Source organism: Eurosta solidaginis, chromosome 4, assembly GCF_040869045.1.
Source record: "Eurosta solidaginis isolate ZX-2024a chromosome 4, ASM4086904v1, whole genome shotgun sequence".
Lineage (NCBI taxonomy): Eukaryota > Metazoa > Arthropoda > Insecta > Diptera > Tephritidae > Eurosta > Eurosta solidaginis.
The window spans coordinates 60833461-60851845 of NC_090322.1; the positions used below are offsets into that span (position 1 = coordinate 60833461).

General features: G+C 39.0%; 1 protein-coding gene across 3 annotated transcripts in view; it reads right to left on the reverse strand.

The window, feature by feature from the left end:
* The window catches only part of LOC137249869 (zinc finger MYND domain-containing protein 11-like), a 64978-nt gene extending 46893 nt beyond the window's left edge, over nucleotides 1-18085 (reverse strand). Inside the window, exons 1-4 of one of the 3 annotated variants that reach the window (XM_067781857.1) lie at nucleotides 17764-18084; nucleotides 17576-17700; nucleotides 9251-9644; nucleotides 8922-9184 (exon numbers count right to left, since the gene is read on the reverse strand). In XM_067781857.1, coding sequence (XP_067637958.1) covers nucleotides 8922-9184; nucleotides 9251-9644; nucleotides 17576-17700; nucleotides 17764-17890 — 909 coding nt within the window. In that variant the 5' untranslated portion in view covers nucleotides 17891-18084. Of the gene's footprint in view, nucleotides 1-8921; nucleotides 9645-17575; nucleotides 17701-17763 lie in introns of all 3 variants that reach the window. The other 2 variants (XM_067781856.1, XM_067781855.1) reach the window with 2 other exon arrangements.
* Nucleotides 18086-18385: the final 300 nt, after the last annotated feature.

Sequence of the window (18385 nt, forward strand, 5' to 3'; positions counted from 1 at the left end):
GTATTTTGTTCTTAATTTGGAATATAATCGTTTTGTACCGCAATGACCGCCTAACAAAGGGTCCTCATGATAAATTGTCATAAGTTTTTGTTTTTGCTCAGTTTCTGTTACAGTTTCTACAGAGTCTGTTAGTATTATTTGCAATGATTTTAAAATTTTATTACCGCTGATTTTAAAATTTGTAATCGAAAATTCTTTGAAAAATATATCATTCTTTGGCCATTCTAACTGCTTAATATTGTGACTGCCGGCTGCTTTTTCAAGCCTCGAAAATAACTCATCTAAATTTGTTTTTTCGTTAGCATTCACAAAATTAAGTAAATTTAGTTTTTTATGTTTTAAATGCGCATAAATTTGTATATTAGAGATCTCATTATTTTTATTAAATTGTATAGTCGACTTTATTCGCGGTATCTTCTTTGAAAAATTGTATGAAAATTTGTCATAAACTTGTACTTTAGGCGTTTCGCAAAAAGTATCAGTAAAATTATCGTCTTTATTTTGTAAATCCTTTTGTTTGGTTTGTGATCGCGTTTGGACTGCTAAAACATGCTTTGTAGATTCTTTTATTTCGTCTATACTAATGCGTGAAAGAGCATCAGCCACAACGTTAGATTTTCCTTTTATATATTCAATCGTAAATTTATATTCTGATAGTTCTAATCGAATTCTAGAAAGTTTAGACGAAGGGTCTTTCATGTTAAAAAGATAAACTAGTGGTCTATGATCAGATTTTACTGTGAAATTTGTGCCGTAAACATATGGACGAAAATGCTTTATAGCGAAATGTATTGCTAGGAGTTCTAATTCGATAATTGCTTTTTTCTGTTCTGCTTTATTAAAAGATTTTGACGCGAAACAAATTGGTAAATCGTTATCACCGTGCTTTTGGCTTAATATAGCGCCACACCCACTCTTAGAAGCATCTACTGTAATTATAAATTCTTTTGTGAAGTCAGGGTATTGTAGTAGTTGAGGAGACATTAATGCTTGTTTTAGTTTTTCGAAAGCGTTTTCGCACGCTTCGTCCCAAACAAATTCAACTTTTTTCCTATTTAAACGATTTAAAGGCGCTGCCAGTGACGCGAAATTCGGTATAAATCGCCTGTAATAATTTGCAAATGCGACAAATCGCCTAACCGCATCTTTGTCTTTTGGCTTAGTATACCTTTTAATAGCGTCTATTTTTGAATCGTCTGGCAGCAAACCTTTTGACGTACATTTATGGCCTAGAAAAGTTACTTCAGAACGAAGGAAATTGCATTTGATTGGGTTCAGCTTTAAATTAAACTTTCTACAGGTTTCGAAAACTTTTTCCAAATTTTTAAGGTGGTGTGTCTCACTACAACCAATGACGATAACGTCGTCAATATACATAAAAGCCTGATTTGGCGAAATGCCTGAAAATGCTATTGACATCATACGAGAAAATGAGTTTGGTGCAATGTTTAACCCGAAAGGTAAAACTTTCCACCGAAAAGCTCCTCGATCTGTACTGAAAGAAGTTACGTCTCTAGATTTAGGGTGAAGGGGTATTTGGTGAAAACCAGAAAAAAAGATCTAAAGTTGAAAAGTATTTGGCTCTGCCAAGATTATCGAGTATGTCATCAACGCGTGCTAGTGGAAATTTGTCGGCTATGAGCTTTTTATTGACTGCTCTGAAATCTACGCACATACGATACGACTTTTTGCCTGTTGGATCTTTTTTCGGTACCAGAATTAAAGGACTGTTATAATTTGAAAAACTAGGTTCGATTAAATCATTCTGTAGTAGGTTTTCGACTTGTTTATTGATTTCTTCGCGTTGTGTGTATGGCAAACGGTAATTTTTAATATAGACAGGGGTTTTGTCAGTTAATCTAAGTTTTTGTTCGTAGAAATTATTAAGCGTCATTAAGCCGGTTTTTAATGCAAAAATATCAGAATATTTCAAACATAAATCAAGTAATTTCTTTTTAGCGTAAGAAGGCATTTGTTTTGCCAAAATTGATTTAAGCTCTTCTATACGTTTTGAATCGATAGGTGTATCATTTATTCGATAGACATTGAAGTTTTTAATGTCTTCAGTTTGAATATTGAAATCTTTTACATACTTGACCTCGTCGGTGGTGTTGATAACTTTTATTATTGGGTTTTTTGTATCAACGATACATTTTGCTGTGAAAACACCGTTACTAAGTTCCTGAGAATCGACAAAAACTGGATTTGTCGAATTTTTCAAACTAAAAACACGAAAAACTTCGCATCTTGGTGGAATTACAAGAGTATTTGTTGAAGTGCTATGCAAAATTGAAACATTTACCTTTTCTGTCCTTTGTCCGAATGTAATTGTGTCATTAGCATAATTGATTATGCATTTGTTCGTTTTTAGAAAATCTTTCCCTATTATACCGTCCGAAGGAATATTAAAGTTGTCATTGACAACATGAAGAGTCAGAGGAAAAAATTTATTTGATGCGATTATACTTGTATTAACTGTTCCTATTGTCGTTACCGTATCTGTTGTTACGCCTGTAATATTTATTACGTTACTATCGTCTACTTCTACATCGTTTGCCAAACTGGAAATTTTTATTAATGAAATGTCTGCCTGTGAATCTACTAGAAAAGAACATATTTTATGTGAATCGCTACAAGCGACTTCGACGAAATCGGAAAAATTTAAATTTAGACAATATATTGATTGAGAAGTATTTAGTGGAATTGCTCCTGCTCCCTCAGTGTTCGCGCCTGAGGGGCTTCGGCATTTAAAGAACGAACATTGGCTGAATTTCTAGAATTTGAACCCTGATTATTGGAATTTCTGTTATTTCCGGACCGATTATTATTGTTATGGTTGGAATTGCTATTGCCTCTATTGTAATTGCGATTATTGCCTCTGTTATAATTGTTATTTCGGAAATTTGTATTATTGTGTTGCCTATTTGCGTTATTGTTAAATCGAAAATTACTATTATTGTTGTATCTGAAATTACTGTTGCCTCTATAATTTCCACGGAAATTACTATATCTTATCGGATGTGACCGAAACGCTAACACTTGCCGTTCTTTAATTTCCTGTTCTCGCTCTATAATCATTTTCGCTACTACGTCCTTTGAATCTTTGAAGGTTGTTGACGCAAGGATCGATTTCACCATATCTGACCTACTATTTAATCTACAAACGCTAATGGTTTGTTCAACCGCCATCTCATGGGCTTTTGCCTTCGTCATACCTTCAATCATTAGACAGCGCTCTAACGAGTCAGAAAGCTCTTCTACCTGCTTTGAAAATTCTGAAAAATTGTTATTGGTTACTCTTAAGGCTGCAATTTTTCCCGCGACAACTTTCGAGTTGTCTGGCCTAATTTCACTACATAGCGCTTCTTTAATTTGGCTGACTGATTCTATATGCGTTGGTAGTGCTTCGCGAGCTTTGCCTTCGAGCTTGGATTTTAAAAATGCAATTAAAGTAGGAGTTAAGTTTTCGTTAGAGAATACTTCCATTAATTCAACTTTATTTATAAACGAGCCAAGTGCTAACGGGTCTCCACTGTAGTTGTCTCGCATAATCGAGGCACAAGTACTAATAAACGATTTTTTCTCCTCGATTGTGGCCATGGTTGTAACGTTAAGAATCGGAGTTAGAATAGAGAAACTAGAATTTGGAGTTACAGGCTGATCAGCAAATCCTAAAAAGTCTGCACTCAGGGATAATTTATAATTATGTTCACTTGTTAAGGTATTAGTTGACGATGAACTCGAAGATGAATCAGAATCTGAGTTATTGGAATCTATATCTTGCTCTAAGTTTGTGGAATCTAAATTTTGCTCTGAATTTTCGGGACTTGAATCTGGATTGGAATTTTTAGAAATAACCTTTCCGCTTCTTAGGTCCATACGCGTTGAAACGAATAGACAAAATATTAAAATTTTTGTTGCAAGATATGTGGAATTTGTTTATGAAGATTGAATAGAAATTGAATTTAAAGAAATTAAATTGGAACGGGTTGAGTTGAGCTCAAAAGAAAATTATGAAAGTATTCTTAAAGGGAATTTATGAAAATATTTTAAAAGAAATTTGTGAAAGTATGTAGTTTTGAAAGCTTTTAGATTTTAGTTATAATTATATAATTGGTTAGCGAATACTTATAGCAAAAAAACTAGTTAGTGAATTTTATTGAAATATTAAAGTTAGTGATTAGTTAATGAAAAGAAAGATTAAAGAAATACTTTACGCTTTTGTTGTCCGCAAATCTAAATCCAATGATTGAAATTAGCTGAAAATTTTTCATGTAAAACGGGAATGGGAATTGGGATTCACATGCAATTTAAAAGATGTTGATTGTTTACGAATATATTTATTGAAATGTACGAATTTTTAATTGTACAGAATGTGAAAAAAAAATTTTTTGAATCAGAAATGTATGGCAAAGTTATAAATTTGTTTGAATTTAAATGCAAAGATTATAGAATGGCAAATATTTTTGTACAGGCTTTAAACGGACGCACCGCTTTTATCAAAATTGTCTTGTTTTTATTTTTATAGATACGGGCGCACCGCATCTTTCCAAAATTGTAATATAAATGTCCTCGGACGCACTGGGATTAAAAAAATATGTAATATTTTTACGCGGACGCACCGCTTTAAAGAAAATTTGTAATCATATTTTTAACAAAATTTTGTTTGTATTCTTTTGTGATGGAGCCCACTGTAGGGCAGAGTGGGACCAAAACTAGAATCAATTAATGTTAAAAAATTTTCTGTTTTTGTCCGACCCTATCCCACAGTGCCTACCTGAAATCTTACGCATATAATGTATGTCTATAAATTTGATGGATGTATTGTGTATGTATTTATTAACCAAAAAAAAATTTTTTTTTTTTTTTTTTTTTTTTAAATGGTATGAAAATTGGTTTTGTAATGTTCAGAAATTGAAAAAGTAATTTTAAGTAGTTTTTATAAAATGAGCTTAGATAGTATAAAAGCGAGTTTAAAAATAAAGAAAAATTCCATACCAAAATGCCTCTGCGTTTTACCGTTTGCTGTTTTTCTGCTGCGTTTGGTGTATTGCTGCTGCGCTTGCTGTTCTGCTGCTGCCACCTCATATTCTGCCGCTGCACTTGCTGTTCCTGATGGCGTCACTAGCCTACCGCTATTCGGTTTCTCGATGTATGGTGGTTTTTTCGATGTATGGTAGTTTGCCGTTATGACGGTGGCGTGGCTTGTGCCGTTACTAAAGTGGCGTGGCTAGTGCCGTTTTTCTGCTGAATTTAGTACAGTTTATGCCAAAACTAATATTTAATTTTTACTCTTTTTTTTGTTTTGAATAATATTATTTCTGCTTTGATTAGTTCGTTGTATTATTAATTTTGAAAATTCTAATTATTTCCGTTTTTTTTTATTAAGTTTTTATATTATGCGTGTATATTTTTTTCTAAATGTTCTTATTTCAATCCATATAAAGGTTTATCATTTTTCACTCACCAGCCACTGCCAAAAACCACCGCCACTGCCATGTACCGTTTTTGTTGATTTCATACAAATTTTTCTTTTTGCAAATGTTTAAATGTGTTAATATTTTTTTTGACTTTCTGATTTTTAAAAAAAATTTTTTTGTAGATTTTAAATATAATTTTTTTTTGTTTTTTTTTGTAGTGTTTTTGTATATTTTGTATTTTTTTTGTAATTTTTCAAATTTTTATATTTTTTTGTAATAGTTTTTAGTATTTTATACTTTTTTTTTGTAAATTTTTTGGTTTTAAACTTTTTTGGTAAATTTTTGATTTTATAACTTTGTGTGTATGTATGTGTATTTTTTGTAAATTTTTCATTTTTTCATTATTTTTTTTTTTTTTTTTTAAATTTTGTGCTGAGATTCTTTTTTTTCTTTCTTTAATTTAAGCACCCACGCCTGTTGGGAGGCTTGCCTCCTTTCGGCCACTCGTCGCCTTTACAGGGCTTCGGCCCACGGTCGCCATGTGGACGATCCATTTTATGGATCTTGTAAAACGTCTGGCGCGCTCACTTGGCTGGCGCACACACTGACACTCTTTGGCCTTTTTACAACACCCCACGCACAGACACACCACAAATGGAAAAATACTATTTTTAAGTTTCGCTTTATTTAAGTTTGTTTCTGTTCGCTTATTTATACAGTAAATATAGTTTTTACTTGTAGCTTTTTGTTTTCACAGTAAACTATTTCTTTAACTTTCTATTTTTAATAAAGTTAGTCTTTGATTTTTTTTACAGTTATTTCAAGCTTTTAATTTCAGCTTTAGTTTTTGTGTCTTCTGACTTTTATGTTTTAATTCACAACCGGCGGACTTCAACTCTCAACTCTGACTGAAAACTTCTTCAGTTGCAACCTTGTGACTAAGGACTTGTTGCATAGGTTGCTTAGCAACGAAATTAATGATGGTGTCCAAATAAATCATGGCGTCGAGCAACGGCAGTTTCAGCCAATCAGAAACTCTCCGAGTTGCTCGACTCTAACAATTTTAGTGATGCCAAGTGCATCTGATGTATGGTTGCATCTTGCACTTTTCTAAAGAGGGTTGCCATCTACAATTTATTTTAATGCAATTTACTATGGCACTACACGCGAAAAAGTCCCGAAATGACCCCGACGGGATCCCGGACGGATCCCGAAAACCATCCAGAAATTATGCCGGATGAGCCCCAAATGATCCCGAAAAAGTCCCCAAATGACCCCGACGAGATCCCGGACGGATCCCGAAAACCATCCAGAAATGATGCCGGAAGAGCCCCCAAATGATCCCGAAAAAGTCCCCAAATGACCCCGACGATATCCCGGACGGATCCCGAAAATCATCCAGAAATGATGCCGGAAGAGCCCCCAAATGATCCCGAAAAAGTCCCCATATGACCCCGACGAGATCCCGCACGGATCCCGAAAACCATCCAGAAATGATGCCGGAAGGGTCCCCAAATGATCGCGAAATAGTCCCGAAATGATTCCGGAATAGTCCCGAAAATGTTCCAAAATAACCCCGACGGGATCCCGGACGGATCCCGTAAACTATACAGAAATGATCCCGGAAGGGTCCCAAAATGATCCCGAAATTGTCCCGAAATTACCCCGGCGTAATCCCGGACCGATCCCGAAAACCATCCAGAAATGATCCCGGAAGGGTCTCGATATGACCCTTACGGGATTACAAATAAGGTGAAGCTAATTATAAAACCATGTTAATAAGGCAGCAGGCGCATTGGAGCGAATAAAAAGTTAGATAGAAAAATACAGGTAAAGCTAATAAAAGCGTGCTAATAAAAACAATTGATGGAGGGCGGATGGCGGGAGTAGAGGAGAGGACCACTGATCGTTCCTCCAAAATTGTCTAGATCTCGTTCTGTATGTACCAGATACCAAAAACTATTGATTTAGGAGAAAATTTAGATTGAGTTATAACAATTTATGGATTTTACACCAGAGGGGGAGATAAAGGGGGGCGGGCGGAGGGTGTCACTGCTTACTTTGTAAGCCCTCGACTTATTTGACCCCTTGAGTCTGTGATATTGGTGAAGGCCAGTATACGTAAAGTTATAATGTGTAAAAATTATGAAAAATAATTTCTCGAAGGGGTCGTGGGACCCCCACTCCTCTTTCCATGTTCGAAAAAAATTTCGCTAGTAGACTACTGTCTGTGTCCCAAATTTCATCAAAATCCGTGTAGCCATTCTGGCGTGATTCAGTCGCAAAGACGAAAAAATATAATAATTAAATTATAACTGTTCCTAGGGGGCGGGGACCACGCCCCTTTTGAAAAATATATAGCTAGTAGATCCTTCTAGACTATTGGCTATATGTGTGCAAAATTTCATACAAATCGGTCCAGCCGTTCTTGCGTTATTGAGTCACAAAGACAAACGTCTGGACAAACATCCAAACATCCAAACATACAAACATCCAAACATCCAAACATCTTAACATCCAAACTTTCCCATTTATAATATATATTAGATATGTAAGGGCATATGAGAGTGCTATGACAATTTTTTTTTATATTCAAAGTGTGAATTTGTATCTGTGCCTGTTCTTCAGAGCAAAAAGAAAACCACAGCTCTTTAAGTGTATAGGGGTTAATCAGCTCTGTTCCTTCAGTAGAAATTTTTTCAGACGACCTGCCATAGCTGCGCAGATAGATCAATTTCGAAGGGTGCTAAGCCTTCATCATCAGTACGCTTTAGGCACGCTGCGCTAAATGGTTTTCTACTTACTATTCCAAAAACAAAATAAAATTTTTCAATTATCGAAAAATTAAAAAATTATTGTACTGGCATTGAGCTCAAATCGAACCTTGAATCATTTATCAATAGGCCGATAAAAAACCAAAAAAAAAGGGGGACAAATACATTTGAGGTTTGCTATTTTTCGTGGGAGCTGCGATCTGTAAACGAAACCCCTTTTTAGAGTCAAAATAAATGCTTGCTTATTTAAATGTACATAATAAATATAATTAAAAAATTTATATTTTTAAGCTATAGCACCAGGGTATTCGACTCTGTCGGCAATAATATGAAACTGTAAAACGCTATAAAAATAAGAAATTATGGATCTAATAAATTCGATTAGTCAAAACTTTACATATCGCTTGCTGAGCGGATTACCACCCTATTCCGGCTGCCGTTTCGAAAACCCGCTATCTCAGAAAGTTTTTGCAAAACGCCATATTTCAGAATTTGTTTGAAAAACATTATTTACATTTAGAACATTATTGAGCATACATTTATTTACGTTTTAACATGAGATGAGCCATTTGTGAAAAAGTTCTGAGATATTGTGTTCTTGAGCCGAATTCAGAGATATACCGTTTTTGAAACTATTCTGAGACAGGACGTCGACATAAAATTACACAACTATAGTGAATTAAAAAATGGTTTTCAATAGCAGAAGTGTACGTGGAGTAATACTCACCCATGACCGATTGCGCTCGAATGTGAATTCGATAAGATGGCATAATTCGTCTGGTTGCATATTCGGCGGATGTCGTATCTCAGCTGTTTTCAACAATCTACAGCAAGTACATAAATCAAAATCAGATTCTTTTTCTTCATTTAGCATGATTTCGCTTTTATATGAAACATTTGACGTTATCGTGCGTGGTTTTTTTCGTGTTGGTGGACGCACCTCCCCTAAGCATACTACATCTACTTTTGTTTTCGATTCCATATCAAAATCTTCACCAAACAATTTGTTGCTATCATTTAATATGGGGATAAGTGTAGATGAATTTGTGGTATTACCCATTTCGTTCTCAATGAAAGTATCAAATACTGCTTGAACAGGTGATGAAGTGCTATCAACTGTAATTTCATCTGCAAATCGCTGTTGAGCCCAACTATTTAATGATGATCCAGCATCCATTTGTAATAAAGATGATGCAGCACGTGCGTCACTTTCATAATCAAATGATGCAGATCCCCGCATTGTACCCTCAACATCGGAATCAGTATCGGTGCCTGAACTGAAGGCTGGTGGTCGATTTTTTTGTAGTTTTCCTGATGGCACAGGATAGTTTGGCCTTTCCGGATCTTTGCGATAGCAAAGACGATGAAATGTGCGTGGACATTGTCGGCAATTTGTCAACGCTCCAGGTAAATGACATTCGAAACAATAGAAATCATGGGGGATATCCTTCTATAAGTGAAAAATAATTCATTAAGGCATAAGGACGTATCTTAGACAATCTGTTGCATTTCACTGAAGTCATTAATAAAGTCGTATCTCGGGAAATCGATTAAAAAGTTATAACTGAAAAAAAAATTATCCCAGAAAAGATGTGAATTAAACTTTATTTATTTATTTCCTTTCTAAAGTTCGCAAAGGAGTTAAAGTGGCAAACTGTAATATAGATTCATATGTATGTGTACTATAGTATAGCTAACCATTTTAAGTAATGTACGAATTATAAAAAGGGATTAAGTTGTATTCTGTCTAAACAAATAAAAATATGTACAGTTAAAAGCTATTTACAAGGTTCTGTTTTGAGATACGACTTTATTAATGACTTAGATGGTATACGCCCTTATTAAAGAATATCTTAGATATGAAATTCTTTACACAACTTTTAATTTACGACCTTTATATTGGGATAGATCGATATTCATGTAAACGTAGTAACAAAATCCTACAATCTCAGAAGCGCGGTTTAGAGAGAGTGTGCCAAAAGTCCTGCCTAAAGCATGATACCACAAATTGGAAAAGGAGCATTAGCTATATCGCGGATATTAATAACTATTATCATCAAGATCTTATGCCAATTTTACTTACTTATTGAACTCAATCTTCCCTACAAAAAACAAATTGTTCATTATCTCATTGCTTTATTAAATGACTAATGAAGTGAAGTATGTAGTCGGTTTTGCTTGGTATTTCGGGTTTTACTGTCAATGTAACAAATGACTATCAAAAATATATTATTTTCAATTATTTACAAACAATAGAAAAACACGAAAAAAAATTCTAAATTTTATTTTCGCTGCATTTGATGCAAAAGATAATATGGCCTTTTCAAAAATGGGCACAAATTTTGTTATGTGCAACATCTCTGAGTAAATGCGCGTGCATTTTATTTTGATTGTCTTTATAGTTAATGAGGAAACAGCTACTATCTCTTTTAACTATTTTTTGCAAATGTGTAATATTTTTTTAAGGGTGCTTACTGACAGATGTTCGCTGTGGCCCTGTGTGAAAAAGGGGACTTAATTATTTCTTATTATTATATATATAACTTAATTATTTCATTAAATCGGCCAGGATAATATACCAATCAAATTTGTTAAATTAATTGCCCCGTACATTCTTATTACATTAACACATATTATCAACCATAGTATAACTACTTCTTGCTTCCCTGATATGTTGCCGCGGTTATACCCATTGCAAACACTAAGTTTGCGGATTGTCCTAAGGACTTTCGGCCTATCAGCCTTTTAGCCCTTTACTCTGTAAACCATGACTTGGTGTGCTTGGTTTTGGTGACTGCGCAGTGCGGCTCATGCGAAGTTATCTAACGGGTAGATTCCAGCGTGTCAAAAAACATCAGGTCTAAAACCTCAATTGGCTGGGGTACCCCAAGGTTCCATCTTAGGTCCACTACTATTTAGTATTATTATTAATGACATATTTAATTCATGCCAGCATGTTGTTGTTGTTGTTGTTGTTGTAGCGATAAGGTTGATCCCCGAAGGCTTTGGGGAGTGTTATCGATGTGATGGTCCTTTGCCGGATACAGATCCGGTACGCTCCGGTACCACAGCACCATTAAGGTGCTAGTCCGACCATCTCGGGAACGATTTATGTGGCCACATTAAACCTTCAGGCCATCCCCTCCCTCCCCACCCCCAAGTTCCATGAGGAGCTTGGGGTCGCCAGAGCCTCGTCTGTTAGTGAAACAGTATTCGCCGCGGATAGGTGAGGTTAACAATTAGGTTTGGAGAAGCTATATATTGCGCTGGCAACCTGAAGGGGTGCGCTACACACCCCTTGAATCTGGTATTTTAGTCGCCTCTTACGACAGGCATACCTACCGCGGGTATATTCTTACCCCCTTACCCGCTGGGTATGCCATCATGTTTATATGCATGCATATGCTGATGATGTCTAGCTATATTTATCGGAAAATCATGAGGGGATAAATGATCAAATGATTTATGCTCAAGATTGAATAATGACTTAACATCCATATTTGAATGGGCTAGGAAAAATTACTTATGCCTGAACAGTGAGAAATATTACGTATTGCCTATATCTAAAAAACGAATAAGTTTCCCAAGTATTCCGCCCGTACGCGTTGCCAGTAAATGCCAGCGATGACCTGTTGTTGTTGTTGTTGTAGCAGTGCTTCGCCCCACCTAACAGCCGCGACCTATAACAAATTGTCATCAATATCCTCTAACGGGAGTCCAAGGAAACTTGCTGTTTCAACAGGGGTGGACCATAATGAAAGGGGTGTTAGAGGCGTCGGTTCCACATTACAATTAAAGAAATGGTTGTTGTCATGTGGGGACACATTGCAAGCGGGGCATACATTTTATATGTCGGGGTTGATTCTGGATAGGTAAGAGTTTAACCTGTTACAGTATCCAGAACGAAGTTGAGCAAGAGCGACACGCGTTTCCCTGGGCAGTATGCGTTCCTCTTCCACAAGTTTTGGGTACTTTTCTTTGAGTGCTGGATTCACCGGGCAATTCCCGGCATAAAGGTCCGACGCCTGATTGTGGAGTTCACCAAGGACCTGCTTGTGTTTTTTTGCTTCATACGGCTGGGTTCTCAGGTGCCGTATTTCCTCAAAATGCTTACGGAGATGACTCCTTAAGCCCCTAGGCGGTGTTGGCTCATCTATCAGATGTCTGTTTGGATGCCCAGGTTTCTGGGTATTCAACAGGAACTGTTTGGTTAGCATCTCATTTCCCTCCCTGATGGGGAGTAATCTCGCCTCATTATGTATATGGTGTTCTGGGGACATAAGAAGACAGCCCGTGGCGATTCTGAGAGCAGTATTTTGGCAGGCCTGTAGCTGCTTCCAGTGGGCAGTTTTTAGGCTTGGCGACCATATGGGTGACGCGTAGCACGTAAACGGCTGGCCAATTGCTTTGTATGTAGTAATGAGCGTTTCTTTATCTTTTCCCCAGGTACTGCCAGCAAGGGGTTGAGGATTTTATTACGGCTCTGGATTTTTGGAACAATTGCGGCTGCGTGCTCACCAAAATGTAGATCCTTATCAAACGTCACACCCAAGATTTTGGGATGTAGGACAGTCGGTAGATTTAGTCGGTGATAATGCCAAGTTTCGCGAGGCGAGCGATGACCTGTGATGAGCATGTGAACTCGGTGGTTAATAAAGTATATAATATCTTAAGAAACTTACGAATGCCTGCTATTTAGACTCCTCTCAATTTTAGAAAAAAACTTGTAATTCAATTAATTATGCCGATCATATGCTACTCTGAGCTAGTCTACAGTAAACTGAGCTCCCAGTCTGCTCATAAAATTTATGTAGCATTTAATTATGTTACACGTTATGTATTCGGCTTACCTAGATTTGATCATATATCCAGCTGGAGAGGACGTCTACTGGGCTGTGAGATCTCCGAATATCGCTTCCCAAGGCAGTCGGTTCTATGTACCGGAGCGACTCGGGATTTTCCCGACCAAGGACTGTCATTTCAGTGTGACCCCATTTAATTTGTTTCGTCCCTCCCACAAATTGTCATCCTCCCAGCAGCTCCTTGCAGCAGGACTGCTACATATTCTCTTACTCCGGGAAGGTATCGAACCCAATCCGGGTCCGTCTCCTGACCCCGGTCCTGAGAAATGGTTTTGCTGCATTTGCCAGAAAAGAATCTTTTTAGGACGGTCATACTCTGTTCAGTGTGTCTCGTGCAAGGGATGGTTGCATCGAACAGGTTGTTCTGGGCTTGATCCCAAAACCCGACGTCCACGTAACTTTTATAAATCTTTTGTGGCTCCTTGCTGCTCATGCCCAAGAGCGTCCCGTAGTCTACGCCTAAGCGCCCTCCACTACCTTCCAGCAGCCTCGCTGCTCAGCAAGCCACAACAAGTACCCGCTGCTACTCGCGCCCCACGGCGCCAACAACTCAAACAGCTGATACCACTCATAACTACTAACTTCGTAGTGGAGCTGGTAGCAATGCTGAGCATCAGCCCCTGCCCCGTCTTCTTCCCCCCCCCCCCCCCCCCCCCTCTTTTCTGGCAGCAATCGTGCAGGTCAGGGAAAAAGACTCTTAGTCCCTACCTCCGTTTGCACCGTCTGCCAGCACAGAATATATAGGTTTGCGACATCCGCTCAATGCAGCTCCTGCCTTGGGTGGTGCCACTTTCCTAGATGTTCTGGTCTCCGCGACGGCAACCCCTCCACGGGTTTCATCGCGCCATGTTGCCAGGTCGCTAACCCAAATCATCCAGGTACCCCAATGCTTGCCCAAAGGCGCCCAGTCCCAAGGCCACAACAGCAATTGCGTCCTGGCCTTCCACAACCTAGGCGTAGTCACCCGTCACTTACCCCTAGAGTGGCGGCGTCACCCCTCATGCACTTCAGAATTCTGCAGTTAAACTGTAATGGACTAACTGGGAAGATTACGGAGATAGTCGATTTCATGAAGCGGCACAACATCCGCATTGCTGCGATTCAAGAGACTAAACTCACAGCAAGATCTGCATTGCAGACCTGTTTTGGGTATAATGTCCACAGGAAGGACCGCGAGAGCGGAAATGGAGGCGGCCTCGCGTTTATTATACACCACTCTGTGCAATATCATATATTTGATCCTGGCATCGACCGCAGGGACAATGTCTTAGAACGTCAAGGCCTATCTGTCCGGTCAGGCGATGCAAATCTAGAAATCATCAACATCTACATCCCTCCTGTCACCTGTTACCCCAGTGGATACCGCCCTAAAATCGAGGCCTTACTCACTGGCAACAATCGCATTATCTTAGGCGATTTCAATGCCCATTACGACCTATGGCATTCAAACTTGCGGGCGGACAGTAGGGGTGAGATGTTGGCGGATCAAATAGAAGAAACGACGTTCTGCACAATAAACGGAGACGCCCCCACACGTATGGTAGGAAGCTGTCATAGCTCGCCAGATATCTCAATCGTGAGCGCAGAACTCGTAAACTGCGTCAACTGGCAGCCGATGCTCCGTAAGCATTTTGAGGAAATACGGCACCTGAGAACCCAGCCGTATGAAGCGAAAAAACACAAGCAGGTCCTTGGTGAACTCCATAGACAGGCGTCGGACCCGCGAAGCGAGGACCTTACCCCAGTGGGTTAGGGGGTCAGAATATACCCGCGATAGGTATGCCTGTCGTAAGAGGCGACTAAAATACGAGATTCAAGGGGCTGTGTAGCGCAACCCTTCAGGTTGCCAGCGCAATATATAGCTTCTCCAAACCCAACTGTCAACCTCACCTATCCGCGGCGAATCCTGTTTCACTAACAGACGAGGCTCTGGCGACCCCAAGCTCCTCATGGAACTTGGGGGTGGGGAGGAAGGGAATGGCCTGAAGGTTTAATGTGGCCACATAAATCGTTCCCGAGATGGCCCTAGCACCTTAATGGTGCTGTGGTACCGGAGCGTACCGGATCTGTATCCGGCAAAGGACCATTACATCGATAACACTCCCCAAAGCCTTAGGGGACCAACCTTATCGCTATAACACCAGCAACAACAACAAGCGTCGGACCTTTATGCCAGGAATTGCCCGGTGAATCCAGTACTCAAAAAACAGTACCCAAAACTTGCGGAAGAGGAACGCATACTCCCCAGGGAAACGCGAGTCACTCTGGCTCAACTTCGTTCTGGATACTGTAACAGGTTAAACTCTTACATATTCAGAATCAACCCCGACATACAAAATGTATGCCCCGTTTGCAATGTCCCCACATGACACCAACCATCTCTTTAATTGTAATGTGGAACCAACGCCTCTAACACCCGTTCCATTATGGTGCACCCTTGTTGAAACAGCAAGTTTCCTGGGACTCCAGTTAGAGGATATTGATGACAATTTGAGATCGGTCGCAGCTATTAGGTGGGGCCAAGCATTGCTACAACAACAACAACAACAACAACTGCTAAAACTCGTCTAAAAATTTCGGGAGATGTGTAAAGACGCGTTTTGCCAGGACCACGAATCTGTCAAAAGATATTTCAATACAACCGCAAAATCGCACCGAAGCGCTCCGAAACAGGGGTTGTGATCCCAGGACCACGAATCTGTCAAAAGATATTTCCATACAACCGCAAAATGGCCCCGGTGCGCTCCGAAACCGGGGGTGGGATCCATAGTATTCTTGCGCAGAACACCTTTCTGCATTGGCGGGTTCAACACCGGTTTGGAGACAAAATCTATATCCGCGCAAAACACTTTTACACACAGTCTTTCTTGTGGGTACGACAAAATCATCAAAATTACAACAACCACATGAGAATTTTCAATTTTGTTTGCAATCATCTCCGAAAAGAAATAAATTTTTCCAATTTCCGCTTTCGGATTCGTGATCTTGGTCCAAAGCGCGTCTTTTGACACCTTTCCCGATATTTTTGGACGAGTTTTAGCAGTTGTACCCTAAAATAAACAATTACCCTCATGGGGATGGGATGGCCTAGTAAGTTTCATGTGGTCATACCAAATCATTCCAGAGATGATCGGGCTTAATGGTGATTGTTACCGGAACGTACCGGATCTGCATTCGGCAAAGGGTAATTCTTTACTTTAGCTCACAACTTCAAAAACTCATCCCAGGACCACGAATCCGAAAACGGAAATTAAAAAATTTGTTTCTGTAAAAAGATATTTCCAAAAAACCGAAAAATGACCCGGGGATCAAACGCGTCTTTTGACACCTCTCCCGATATTTTTGGAAGAGTTTTAGCAGATGTGAGCTAAAGTAAAGCATTACCCGGCAAACGACCATCAACATCGATATTTTTAGTAGCGTATTAGCAGTCGACCCCTCAAATACCTTTTCCCTTTTGGTAATAGTCTAGTTGAGGGGTCGACTGCTAATACGCTACCTAAAATATCGAGGGAGGTGTCAAACGACGCGTATTAATCTCGAGAACAATAATCCGATGGCGGAAAAGAAAAATTTTATCTCTGTCCGGAGATATTTGCATTTGAAGTTGGCGATTTCCATGTGGTTGTTGTTGTGTTGGTACCCCCAAAAAAAATTGTGCATCGCCGTGGCGGTAGCCACGGTTATACCACACACCCGGACTTGGCATGGCGTAGCCCAGGGTTATTTTTTAGGTAATATTCTAGTTGAGGGGTCGACTGCTAATACGCTACCAAAAATATCGAGAGAGGTGTCAAAAGACGCGTATTAATCTCGAGAACAATAATCCGATGGCGGAAAAGAAAAATTTTATCCATGTCCGGAGATATTTGCAGTTGAAGTTGGCGATTTGCATGTGGTTGTTGTTGTGTTTGTACCCACAAAAAAATTTGTGCATCACCGTGGCGGTAGCCACGGTTATACCACACACCCGGACTTGGCATGGCGTAGCCCAGGGTTATTTTTTATAAGCGCGGCCGAAGGCCGCCAACTCAGAAAGGTGTTCTGCGCAAAAATACTATGGATCCCACCCCCGGTTTCGGAGGTACCCGTGGGTCTTTTTTCGGTTTTTCGTTAATATCTTTTGAACGAGATAATATTTTTATTTTCCGCCTTCGGATTATTAATACTGATGTCAATACGCGTGTTTTGACACCTCTCTCGATATTTTTGGTAGCGTATTAGCAGTCGACCCCTCAACTAGACTATTACCATTTTTTATAATCGCGGCCAAAGGCCGCCAACGCAGAAAGGTGTTCTGCGCAAAAATACTATGGATCCGACCCCCGGTTTCCGAGGTACCCGCGGGTCTTTTTTCGGTTTTTCGTTAATATCTTTTGAACGCGTTAAAATTTTTTATTTTCCGCCTTCGGATTATTAATACTGATGTCAAGACGCGTCGTTTGAAACCTCTCTCGATATTTTTGGTAGCGTATTAGCAGTCGACCCCTCAACTAGACTATTACTTTATAATAATTACCTTAACTTCGTCCAACTTTGGTAATCTCAATAACTTCGGTACCCGGATGGATACAGTGCTGTTTGGAATAACCGGTTTAAGCAATTCGTCTTCCAAGGCATATTGTACCGTTTCTTGCGCAAGTGCTTTATTTTAGAAAAAATTAATTCATTAATCAATTCGAGAAACTACATTCTGCATAAACCCACATTTTTCGTAGTTTCCCACTTCAACAAGTACTCGTGCTAGTTCGTCACTTTGGACAGAGCCTGAGCTATCCGTGCGCAGCGATTGAAGAAAATAGCGTAGACAATCAGGTTGAGCTTTCCGCGGCATTTGGTATTAATTTACACTTTTAAAATATTCGGTAACGCAATTTTGATTATTTATGCATTGTATTAAAATTTATTAGTTGGTATTTTCTTATTTCGAATCACAGTTTTTCAAATATATACGCATTTTCAAATGATAATAATTTTGTAAACTTTGCCAAACGGGAAATAATAAACTAGCGATCACAATAAACAGTGTAATCAAACACACAAATCATATTTACAGATTGCGCATTCACGAGTTCAAAATTGCCTCGTTCTGCGGGACTACGTCACAGTTGACTGCTTGAACGAATGAAAGAAAAGGAGAAAAAAGCAAGAGCTAAAGAAAAATGACGTATAAATTTTCCAGAAAAAAACAGCTGATCTTTTGTTTACATGCGCAATGCGCAATCTTCTGACTATTTGCTGTGCACAAATCAGACACAAGATTGCGCATTGCGCATGTAAAGAAAAGATCAGTTGCAAACGCAGATTGTGCATTCACGAGTTCAAAATT